The 12,500-nt window shown below is 34.6% G+C and overlaps 3 protein-coding genes across 7 annotated transcripts in view; 1 reads left to right on the top strand and 2 right to left on the bottom strand.

Moving 5' to 3' along the window:
- The window catches only part of LOC135209988 (Fanconi anemia group M protein homolog), a 99,742-nt gene extending 93,812 nt beyond the window's left edge, over positions 1–5,930 (top strand). For 3 of the 5 annotated variants that reach the window (XM_064242715.1, XM_064242714.1, XM_064242713.1), the window contains exons 22-27: positions 315–1,031; positions 1,336–1,498; positions 2,057–2,272; positions 3,040–3,137; positions 3,851–3,945; positions 5,555–5,929. In XM_064242715.1, coding sequence (XP_064098785.1) covers positions 315–1,031; positions 1,336–1,498; positions 2,057–2,272; positions 3,040–3,137; positions 3,851–3,945; positions 5,555–5,657 — 1,392 coding nt within the window. In that variant the 3' untranslated portion in view covers positions 5,658–5,929. Of the gene's footprint in view, positions 1–314; positions 1,032–1,335; positions 1,499–2,056; positions 2,273–3,039; positions 3,138–3,850; positions 3,946–5,554 lie in introns of all 5 variants that reach the window. The other 2 variants (XM_064242712.1, XM_064242711.1) reach the window with 1 other exon arrangement.
- Positions 5,931–7,102: 1,172 nt separating this feature from the next.
- LOC135209986 (uncharacterized) lies at positions 7,103–10,436 on the bottom strand. Its single transcript, XM_064242708.1, has one exon. It carries the CDS (start codon positions 10,002–10,004, stop codon positions 8,475–8,477), a length of 1,530 nt encoding a protein of 509 aa, XP_064098778.1. The 5' UTR covers positions 10,005–10,436; the 3' UTR covers positions 7,103–8,474.
- A 1,025-nt stretch (positions 10,437–11,461) lies between these two features.
- LOC135209931 (uncharacterized) overlaps positions 11,462–12,500 on the bottom strand; it is a 48,048-nt gene continuing 47,009 nt past the window's right edge. Inside the window, exon 4 of the mRNA XM_064242665.1 lies at positions 11,462–11,500. Within this exon, the coding sequence (XP_064098735.1) occupies positions 11,462–11,500 (39 nt within the window). The remainder of the gene's footprint in view (positions 11,501–12,500) is intronic.

The following is a 12,500-nucleotide window of genomic DNA, read 5'->3' as shown; positions in this document are numbered from 1 at the left end:
AAAATACAAATTTATTTGAAAAATTGTAATTTTTTAAATGAATGGTACTGAATCATATAGGCCACTAGGTGGATGAGGTGAACCCTTAAACCCAACTCCATCTTTTACGTTTTCACTTGAGATTGATTTGCAATTTTTCCCGTTACATACAGCAGGGCTTACTTATTATTGTAATTACTGTGGTGATAATAGTGATGATTCTACATTGACATAAAAATCTTGATATTAAGAAAATAACGATGTAGTTTGTTAAGTTTGACTTTTGATAAGAAAATAATAACAGTTTTCAAGTAAATTGTCAATTTCCATTTCAGGCAATTCGTGAAAATTTTAAGTGTAATAAGATTGGAGAATCTCGGAAATCACAGAAAAACAAGCGGAAAAGGATAGTTGTAAAGGACTCATCAAGTGAAGAAGAAACAGAGGAGAAAAAGAAATTAAAAGTATGTGAACAGATTGACAAGGAGGGAACGGAAGTTGTGAGCGGTGGAGAAAAGCAAGGGACACCAGATAAAAGAGTAAACAAGTGGGGTAACGTCTTACAGTCAGATACTCATGAACCAGGAAATTTGAATGAAGAAATTACCAGTATTAGTGAAAAGTCAGACTTTGGACTGAGTGTATCAGAGAGGGTGAATATTGATAGAACTAGTTTGGGCATTACCCCTAGGAAAAGTCTTGCAAAACGTTTAACAGAGAAAAAGGTTGGTGTGTCTTGTAGCAGTTATGATCAGAGTAAATTGAGTAAATCTTTGAAAAAGAGTCATGAGAAAGATGATGATTTAATTCTTCATAGCTCAGAAGATTTTGATACACCTATTACTAGTGATATACCTGTTAAAAAATGTTTTGTAAATCTGCCTAGACTTTCAAGTATAACAGCAAAGACCCCTATTGGTAAAAGTGGACCACAGAATACAAAATCACTTTTGTCTCGTACTTCCTCATCAAATATTGTGCCTTCTACAAGTTCTCAAGAGACCATTTTCACCACCACATCATCGAATGAAAATGCAAAAATACATAGTCAGGTAAGTGTACTGTTGTGTCTCTTCTGTCAGTGTAGTACTATTCTGAAAATAAGGTTTTCAAAGTACAAATTTGTGTCCTTAGAATGTATAGAATCCTTCATAGTTTACAGGGTTATTAGATTATAAGCAAATTAGAAGTCTCTGTAGCAAGAGGTAACTTTCCACTTCAGCTGATAACACCATATGACTAGTGTCACTAATATTTCCATTAATGTATGCTGATGTCATCCTATAATAGCCAATGAATGACAAAAATTTTTTTTACTGTGTATTTAAATATTCCTTTCCATAATCTATTTTATAGATTCCTGGACTGGTGCTTGTTGATTCCCATGAAGTGAATGGTGGAGGACAGATTGTTTCCAGGTTGAAGTTGCATCATGGGCTGAATACTGCAGTTGTTCAGCTTGGGTGCGGGCAGTACGCAGTTTCTACTCGTATGATCATATCAAGACTGCAACTGTCTGGTAAGATAGTGATATATTATTATTGTTAGTATTACTCTGAAGATGAATTTCAGTTAAATTGGATTTGAAGCTTCCAGTGAATGTGATATTCTTTGGAAAAAAGGTACAGTTTGATTTAGTTCAGAATGCTTCTATATAATAATAGAGTTTCAGTTGATTTAAGTGGATTTGGCCTTTTTAAGAACGTTGGATTTTCCTCGTAACTTCAAGGCCTACTTACTTTTATCTGACGACTGTTTAAATGTGATTGCATCTCACTGAGTGCATTTGAGACAGATATTTTGTAATTTTCTTGAGGTTTAAAGTAAGTCAAAAATAAAAGCTAAATAATTCAGCTTTCCCATGCATGATCTAGTATATGCTGGTTACTGTCTGTTGAATGCCAAAAGTCACTTTGAACTTATTACACTACAGAATAGCCAGTTTCAGTATTTAAGGCAGTTATACCCTTCTGTGAAATATATTCAAGAGTATTTTTCTTACAAAACAATTCAGGTGACTTTAGGTTGTATTGGACTTTCCAAAAATCTAAAAAAAAATTCTTTCATTTCGTTTCAGTATTTACCAACAGCCAAAACAGAGACTCATTAAAAAAGCGTGTACAAGGGATGCTGGCAGTGTTTGAAAGGTCCGTCATAATTGTGGAACTTGATAAACAAAGACATGGGGATTCCTCTTACAATTTAACTCATGTCCGCTCCAAGTACATGGACACAATTACGTGTGCCTGTGCTCAAGTAAACCAGTTGAAAGTTTTGTATTCCAGTGGCCAGGGTAAGTTTGGATGAATTTCTTCACTTGTTTCAGTCTTGCAAGGATAAATTGCAATAGATGATATTCATGATGGTCTGAATAATTGCACTTATTCTGAATAATTGCACTCATGTGTATTCTCAAATATCTGTAATCACTAAGTACATTGCCCCCACTCACTGAAACATATAAATATAAGCTGTGTTACTTCAAGTTAATGAAATTTCAATGATAAAATTTTATAAATTATACTGAATGAAATTGTAAATTTAAACATTTGTATGATCCAGAATGCTTCTAGGTTGAAGATTTAATATTTGTATAACCATTAATGCTTCTAGGTCTAAGATTAAACAGTCAATAGCCATGAATTATTTTGAACTGAGGCACAATTTTTATATTTACTTAAATTACCTAGAATAATTGAAATCTTAATTTTGAATAGTTATAAATTTCTGTATTATATTGAATAGTTGAAAAATTAGGCCTAAATATTTGTAGTACCTTCTGTATCATTAAAAAAACATTACAGAATTGAATTCTTGAACAGTACCTTTAGTCACTAAAAATTATGTAAACAGGTACACCTAAAAGGGTTGAAAGAAAATTTCTGTCATTACAGGAATTGAATGTTGAAGTACAGTACAACTCTCAGTTAATTTGTGACCAGTAACATTGGCTCTGTTTCAGTAATTTTTCCATTTTACACCACATTTAGCATGTTGCGTTTGCAAGGAAGGACTTTCTAATTTTGGAATTAATGTACCTGATTACCATTGTACTTGCAGAAGAAACATCTCAGTTAATTTGGCAGTTGGTAGAACAAGAAAAGAAAAAGGGTTTTAACATTCCAGTTTTGCCAGCAGAGATCCAGCGGTGGCAGCAGGTAAGGTTTTGTGGAATGTGTACTGAAGTTATTAGTCATTTCACCATTATTTATGGATTATTCAGCAGTAAAACTTGGCATTCACTCTGCCAGCTCTAATGTTCTCCATATCACTTGCCACTTGTATGCTTTTCATGTGTTCACACACAAAAGCTGCCAAATATCAAGAATAATAGTAGAAAGAAAGTGTGGTTGGAGACAACATCAAGCCTTCCAGTAAATTTAAGTTTTGGATGTTATTAAAGTTTTCAAGTAATTGGAACATGCAGTATGTACAGATTCTGTTTTGTATATGCAGACCATTCGAGTTGGGATGATGTTTCTCCTGTAATGGCAGTAGATGCTTTAGTTACAGTAAAGCCTCATACTAAGGTGTGTGTGCATGTGTGTGTGTGTAAGAAAGAAAGAGGATAGAGATTTCCCACCTCGTATAGCACCTTGTATAGCAATAGTCAGCAGCCTTAAAATGAATCATGAAGCTAAATGAAGCTGTAGTGTATTTTTATTAAAACAAATTTTTTTTCCAAATACTAGTACACAGAGAAGATTGTTACTTCTTAAAGTGGTACATTTGATTTTGTCATTTATACAGGATTTGCTGTCTTGGTTTATCTTGCATCTCTTGGTACTAGTTATATTTGATCAATTTTCTACTTGTAGCTTGTCAAAGGTTTTAGGTTTAGAATTTTCTTTTGAAGTACTTAATGTTTCAGGTTGTCAACTTCTTCCGATCCCTACCTCGAATAAGTTTTGCGACTGCGTTGTGCCTAGCTCGCAACTTCAGAACTCTTCATGAATTTTTTAACAGGTGAGGCTTATTAGTACTATTAAGCTTTTCATTAAGCATCAAGTATGGAATAGTTGCTGGTATATATTAGGAAAAACTTGGGTGTAATATGAGGGCATTAGAAGGATATGTATGTTGTGTAGAATAAGTTGATATAGGCATATGCATTTTGGATGGGAATGTAAAGATTGTTGGACAGGAGAAAACTGAGTGGAAAGTATGTTTAAATATTTTTGCACATGCATTCCAAAATAGATATTTCCTTTGTAATAAATTAAATGAGCAAATATTAGCAATTGCTGTACTTACCTGGTTCTGTATAGCCTGTATCCTAATTCAATAGACTATATATTTGTTAATAGTACTCCATTAATAATAAATGACCTAACTGTCTAGAACATATCCAAGCACACCATTTGAATTGTTGCAAAGAAGGACCCAGTTATTACTCATGCCTAGCCAACCCCTCGTGTCACACACTTTAAATTTGTTGTAATATAAAAGAAAACTTAACATACTGTGGAAAATAGATTTTGTGGGCAAATTATATTCAAAATATTGCTTTATTTAATGTGACAATTTTTTCATTAAGGCTTTTTTTGTGCATGAATGTGTTGTACTTATTGCTGGGGGCAACATGGTTTGGTCATGTTTGTAAATGTTGATGATTAGAAAAAACCATTACTCTTCTAGGCTACTTCTATCGTATTTTGTATCTAATTGCACACAATACTCAAAAGTAAGTTCCATTGAGAAGCTGAGCAGCATTTTATATATAAAATAATCATAGCTACCAGTGAGTGCATGCTTCCTCCTAACCCTGCTATCCTCATAACAGAATCAGACAGTGTAAGAATCTGAAATTTGTACAGTTTGCATAAGAAAATTAAATTTAATTTTACAGAAAATTTCATTTTCATACACTGAAAAAGTTCAGTGACACATTCTCTATTGGAATATCTCATAGAATTTTAGATCCACTATGCAGTGAAAGTGGAAGGGATCTGAATCATCCCAAAGGAATCATGAGATCCTGGTCAACTTATGTAAGGAGCTACAGTCATAAAAGTCAGTGTTAAGGATATCACTGAACATGTACATCACAGTACTATTGCATCAGGTTTCTCATTAAGTTTATGCAAAACCAGCAATGCCACTATGACTAATAACTACTGTTGAAAACATTGTATGATCTTAGGCAGCTATAATTATCTTGTGAATTTTGGGTGGAGAATGAAAGTATCAAAATTTATGTAAATGAATGATTTTAGACAAATTCTATTTCTCTGTTGGAGCTGCACTTGATTTGTGTGAACTTCTTGTGTTTGTATGTTCTTGTAATTAAAGAAGGTATTGTTTCGCTTTTGCTTAATATTCGTACATCATATTCTGGTAATTAAATTATTAGTTAAAAATGTTGGTTAGATTATAAGTTGGTGATAAAGTAACTCCAACGAACTACTGTTGTGTTGATTGATCTCAGGGACTGAGGTGGGAGTTGTAAGTTCTTTCGCCCATGAGATTGTAATTTGTACGTTAGAAGACATGTTCATTTAAAAAGCTTTTAATGTTTACCCCTCGAAGGAATTGCATTGAAAATGTTGCGGTTGCAATTTCCCTTTACTTTCAGTACCCCTGAAGTTATTGCGAAGAAAGGCTGCATGTCACATCAGCGAGCAGCTGATGTCCACCAACTCATCTCCAGAAGATTCAGGGCAGATATGCTCTCATAATATAGTTTATATATTTTAAACTAATAGTTATAAATACCCAGTACAAAAATGGACTATTTTTTTATTTTTATATTAAAAATTTTACCGTGAAACATAAGAATTGTGACTTTTTTTTTTTTAATCATATCACTGTATTTTGTTTGTACAGAATTATGATTCTTTACATTTGCATAAAAATCAGTTGTTTACTGTAATGCACATATTATATATTGATTATGACAAAATGCATACTTTGAAGTTATTTAATAAGTATATTTCATTATTTTACATGATTATTTGCAAATACGTAATGAAATAAAAGTTTATATTTTTGAATACTTTAAAAGTGATATAGTATATGGTATTGTTTCATAGTTTTTACTTTAAGTTGTTAAAGTGACTGTGATAAGATCATTAAATAAAGTTTTATTTAATTATTTTTTATTGTTGTTTTTACTCATGTGTATTACCTGTTGATAGGTCAAATTAACTGTGCTGTGGTGAGGAGTAAATTTCATCTTGAATGGATCTGTGTGATATAACCCAGGGATGAAAAATATAATAATATAACACCCATTCGGAAGTGAGAGAGAAAGACCTTACCCTTTGTGAATAATTTGAATCACTAAGTTAACCTGTTGGCAGTGCCCTTTAAAGGCAAAGAATCCAACTTCTCTACTTTGTCCCACTTCCAAGTTCATTTGTTTTGCAAATGTTATCTCTTGTGTATGCTTCAAACTTATATTTTTCATTAAGTTTAGTATCAGTTGTCACTTTTGAATTCATCTATATAAATCTATAAATCAAACTTGAATTCATGAGTAGGCTATTAAATTTTGTGCAGTACTTTCTATTGAGGTTGAATTTTCTGCAATCATATTTGGTGTGTTAAAAAAGTATAATACGCTTTCTGTAGATTTGGAGTTATCCTGTCATATAAAAGTAATTTAGATAGCGCACAAAAGAGCTGTCATGAGTTGACATTCAGGAATGAGATTTATAGAGATGGATAGATAGGTAGATAAATAACAAGAGGTAACCTTTTTCCTAAAAAAAGTTAATTTTAAAAAGTGAGTGGCTTGTTTGTTTGTGTATGTACAGCTATTTTTAATGCATTAAGTCATCAGTTTTTTCTTCCCTAAGTACTATAGCTGAAGTTGAGATGTACTACATAGAAACTTTCCATAATAGCAGTATTTAGCCACTAATTGTTCAAGATGTTTAATACAAAGGATAACTGACTGAGAAAATTCTGTATGCCTGAATGTAGTATGTGAAGAAAATAGTGAGGCATATAAATAAGTGTAATAATCACAGTGTAATAATTTTGATATGATATTAGCCAAGATTTGGATGAATTGTTATGACAAGCTCATTAACTGAGGGATACAGTATATTCAACACAGAATATGGAAGCCAATTAGAAAAATGTCATTAATTTCAAGAAATGTAAAATCAAACTTCACTCAATAGTCCACAATTTATTTACCAAAGATTTTACAATGTTAGTTTTTTTACAGTGAGACATCGATATATACATATTCGCCCGACAATATTTCTTTAGCAGGAAATAATAATAATAAAGTACAAAAGCACCTTCACAGTCTTGAAAAGAAATCAATTCACGTACAACCAGCTAATGCTTAACTTGATGAGTGAGCGGCGTGGTTGGTATGGTATTAGCGTCCCACCTCGGTGGTTGCGAGTTCGATTCTCGGCCATTCCATTGAGGAGTGAGAGATGTGTATTTCTGGTGATAGAAGTTCACTCTCAATGTGGTTCGGAAGTCACGTAAAGCCGTTGGTCCCGTTGCTGAATAACCACTGGTTCCATGCAACGTAAAAGCACCATACAAACAAACAAATATGTATGTGCACATACATGTATGAGTCTAGGTTACTCTTATGCTTTTATATAATAAGTAATATTTCTGCCAGATACAAGTCTACCATCTTCTTCACGAGTCTGGATTACAAGTTGAGGACAAAACTTAATAAACATAGATTGTAAGTATTATATTCACTTAAACCATAATGAACACGAACAACTGAGTATTAACTCCACAATTAACTCACCAAATTGAGATCACAATATTGGTGTGACTAGTGACATGCAGTTCAACAACAGATATCATACCAAAATGAAAGATGGTCGTTCTTTGCATTTTGATTAGTTATGATAGTCTTAGAGCGTACGTTAGTGAAAATTTTTTTATATTACAAATTAATTTGTGAATCATTACATATGAAGCATAATACAAAATTTACAAATAAGATACTGGATAGCTAACAAAACGGCAAGTTCACATCACTGAATTAAACTTAAGGTTGCTGTATTATTTATGTCTTTGAGATCCACTTTTTTGTTGTTTGTTCATACATGTTTTTAAACAAAGTTTGTACATTCCAGTCTCCTTCTAAGATAATTTCAGTAACCTTCAAGCACTTAGTATTCATAATGGATAGCAACATCATAGGATTTAAGTATGCGTAATTGATAGCATTACATTGTGTTGGGGAAAACTCTATCATGAGAGTATACGTATATAATGTTCTAAGGGGTCCACAATAATAAAAAATGTTGCGAGTTCGTGTATAATTTTAAAACTTCACAAAAAGCTTTCGAACCCTTCCCTGGGTTCATCTTCAGTCCAGGTGGATAATTAGTCACACCATGTACTTAGGTGAATTTAAAAATAAACAAACAAGAGTTGCTGAAGATTGTTGCCACTGGTCGTTAGCTCGTTTTGTAGTTTTAAAATTTTACACGAACTCGCAACATTTTTTTTTATTGTGGACCCCTTAGAACATTACATTGTGTGACGCAACATCAAAGGATTTAACCAATAGCTATCCATTCATCATCGTTTTCCGTAGCCAGTTCGTGAAGAGTGAGGTCAGTATTGGAGATGAGGAGCTGCACCCTAAGGAGATCGATGTCATCAGAATGGACATTCCAATTGGCAATATTTCCCACATCTGTCAGCATGGGGCAGTGCTCAATTAGAGACTGAATAGTGCTTATTGTAAGGCCCACTGCAACACCCAGCCACAGTTCTTTGATCTTACACAAGGAACCATCTATTAAGGAACTCGTTACAGCTGCGTCACTTAATTGCCCACAGTCACCCAGTGATAATCGTTCAACTGCTTTACACTGATTAAATATTAGTCTCACAGACATCACGCTCATTTGACTACTGTAAACGAGGAATTCAACCACTTTCTCAAAAGCAGAATCTTTGGTTGAATCCAGGCTCACAAGAGATACATTATGGAATTCCAAACGCCGCAAGTCTGTGCACCAGCTCCCAAGGTCTGCCAAATTGACATCACCAAAAACAGTTAGAAGATATAAACTACGAATATTGGGTCCCATTTTTGGTAGTAGAATTTCGACGTCTGTCCAGCGGACTTTATGCAGCTTCAGTTCATTGACCTTTTTCAGCATGTCAAGATATTGTACAACAGTGCCTTTTGGGCTGTCAAAATAAATAGCTTGTAAATTTGGGCATGTTTTAGCAATGCAGCTCAATCTGGCACTGGTTGTGGTTAAGTCATGCATGTACAAGAGTCCCAATTTTCTCCCAGGGTACGTATTGTAAAATAATTCCACTGCTTGTCCTGTACACTCATACGAGCCCACACTAACTAAATTAGGAAGAGTGACAAACAGGTACTTAACATGGGAAGGAGGAAGGCTCTGTGCACCAGGACCACCTAAATCTACAATTTGCAGGGAATGTTTCAGCAAATCTATGCACACCCGAGATGGGTTGCTACACAGCTTGCGAAGGCCTTCTTCTGTAATGTTACGAGATCCTGACACGTCAATCTTTTGGAGTCTGTTGCAGTACTTTCCGATGGTGCTTAGCATTTCATCATCACAGTTGTAGCGTAGAGTAAGACGTCTAATGTCATCTAATCTTCTTAAGACGCGCAGGAGGGCGTTTCTGTGGTCTGTTCCTATCCAGATGCCCCGTAGGTCAAGTTGGTGAATCCCTGTTCCATTTTTTGAAATGACCTCAAGGACCATGGAATAGTATGTCTCTGGGAAATTTCCAATTGACAGGTTTCTTACACCTGGGTTGAGAAGGAGTTGCAGTGCAAGGTACCTGACAATGGCCTCAACCTCTTCATCACGAGCAAGGATAGTGTTAAGGAGTTCCTCCATGATTCCTGGGGTTAAGGAATCTATGAGAATCTCTCTCACCAATTCCAGTCTCACAGATAATCTAGGTGGCCCATAGACATCCCAGTCTTCTTCTTGCCCGAAAAATATTTCATTAAGGATGACAGCGCATACGTTATATAACACTTTGTCTCTTGCAAATAACTTCAGTTTATGCACTGGTTTTTGGGGCGGCATGGCTACCTTAAAAGAATAAATGTTTTACAGAGCAGTAAAAACACAAAAGTTTTGAGTAAACCACACTATCACAGGGGTGTAAGAAAGACCAAAATTTTTCAACATTTCTGGGAAACAGACACATCCCATGCTACGTTTCCCTCCATTTGAAGAGGGTGTAATGTCTCCCCTAAATTTCACTTCCTTCGGCACAGCACATTTCCAGCTAAGTGATGAACAAAATCAAGAACACTTGCACAAAGGCAGCGTTCAGTAGGACTGATTTGCACACACTTGGCACCCGCAACCAACTTCTTGGCACCTATCCATCTTCACTCACTTGTAAGTTTAAATGTTGTTTTTGTCACACTGTTAAGTTTTTCTCCAGTTACGAAAACGCTCGTGTATACTATGTAAGTGACCACTTCCAGTCAGTTTTGTTAGCGTTTTAAAATTATCGACTAAATAAATTCTAATATTAACGGGGAGATGGAATAATAAAGTTCAAAAGAGTTGTCAGTTATTAATGGTAATCTTTTGTAAGTCGAGTTACATGGCTTGTGACACTGGAAATATAAATATGTATATAATTACTAGTTACCAATGAAAACTGTACAGACCCAGTATCCGAGGTGTGATGCAACAATTATGTTGAAACCAAAAATAGAACGAAATTTTGCATAAAAATTTCACTTCTGCATAGTTACTAATTACCCTCCCAATTTTCGTCGTTTGTTTGCAAACAAACACGTTGTTGTTGCAAATCTGTTTGTGTACTAAGTGATTTATTTATAGACCCTGGCTAAGATGGCAAGCCTGGCTATGAGATGGGTGCTGCAAAGCAGGATTAAAACTAAAGTTAAATCTGTTTGGGAATTAATATTTTGCCAACTTTACATTTAAAGTAACGGTGAAATTGTTATGAAAAACTGCTCTACACGTGTGTAGGTTGCATATGAGAGAGAAAAAGATGGCGGGGTTTGTTAGTAATTAGGCGATGTTCAACTTAATTATCTCCATGCTTGGATATTGAATTCATTTTCCATTCTAAAATTCACATCATAACCCAAGCTAACTCAGGTCTATTCCCCCACATACAAGGGCCACACAAACAAAACCAAGTCTTTTTTTTTCACGGTGACACTACGGAATCATAGACCTTAAATGATTTCCTTTATCATACTAACTGTCTGCCTGATACCAAAAGGCAACCCTTCCCCTTGTCTTAACTCTTTCGACCATACAGTCCCGGACATATATACCAAATCATTTGCATTGCCCTTTTTCTGTTTACGTGCAGGTGACAGTAAACTTGCGAGATCTTGGTAACCTGCTGACATATTCAGCAATTTACAAATGTAATGTGAATTATTGTGAATGTAGTGCTTGTTGTCTGTTATGAAATTGCTTAGCAAAGGAATGCGTCAGAGAACAAGTATATGGAAAAAATTATAACCGTTGGATTGTAGTAGCATCAATCATGACAACACTGACAGCACAATGATTTGATCAAAGTTCTGTAAAATCGTGAAGTTTTTGTATCAAAGTCTGAAACTGGGGAATTGGATATAAACACGTCTGTAACTGGTAACCCCAGATAAGGGCATTGAAATAATAGATGATATTAAAGTTTTGACAACCAACTTTTATAATAGTTTTGTTTTAGTTTTAGTCGTTTATAAATCATTCTGGTTATTTTTATGAAGTTGCTTGACATTAAATCAACTATTTTTAATTTATATTATTTAAAAAGTAAGATTATTTGTCTCCGTAACGCAACCCGTTGTTAATTAAAGTTCCTACTCTCGTTCTTACAACCTGGTATTCTTGAAATAAAATTCGACGAATATGACGGATCATATCTTTCCGAAGATATTACAGAGAAGAGGGTTCGATTTTGTCATAGATTTATAATTAAAGAAGAAAATATAAATAATTAATTATCTGAACCTCCAAAAATGTGGAATACTTCGTATAAACTGGTTGATCCTCGGCAGTGAAGTGACCAACTCTTGATTCAAGAGTCAGACTAAAGTAAAGTTTGTTTTATAAATGTCTTGACAAATCCTTTATGGCATCTTACAAAAATACGCAGAAAAATACCAAAATGAAGAGTAAGTTTTATAGTGACACGTCGAGCCGTAAGAGCTCCGAGAAGCCCAAAAAGGAAAAGTCCCTGGCGTTAGTAACAAAGGTAAGAGACTCCTCTCGCTGCCTTCGTCATTTTCTTACGAAAAGACCTTAGGCCTACGCCTCCAGTCACTAGGCCTAGGTCAGACTAGGGGGCTTAAGCTTAGTTTAAGATGTTTATTGCTGCAGCTTAGTTTGTTTATAAAATATGGCATTTTTGTTTTAAATAGATTATTCATAACCCAAGTTTAGCCTAGGATTAGCTTAGGCCTATATGTATGTTACCATGGTTAGAGTAAAAAACCTCATGGTACAGGGATGGACCATGTACGATCAGCGTGAACAATCCCAAAAAAAGTACATCATAACGCGTCCTGACATCGGAGA

This window comes from Macrobrachium nipponense, chromosome 39 (genome assembly GCF_015104395.2).
Source record: "Macrobrachium nipponense isolate FS-2020 chromosome 39, ASM1510439v2, whole genome shotgun sequence".
NCBI classification, from domain to species: domain Eukaryota; kingdom Metazoa; phylum Arthropoda; class Malacostraca; order Decapoda; family Palaemonidae; genus Macrobrachium; species Macrobrachium nipponense.
The sequence above is the reverse complement of the archived record's forward strand: the minus strand, read 5'-3'. Positions and strand labels throughout refer to the sequence as shown.

Bases quoted from the DNA above. Each gene is read 5' to 3' on its own strand.
- LOC135209986 (XM_064242708.1), bottom strand. From the start codon at position 10,004: ATGCCGCCCCAAAAACCAGTGCATAAACTGAAGTTATTTGCAAGAGAC.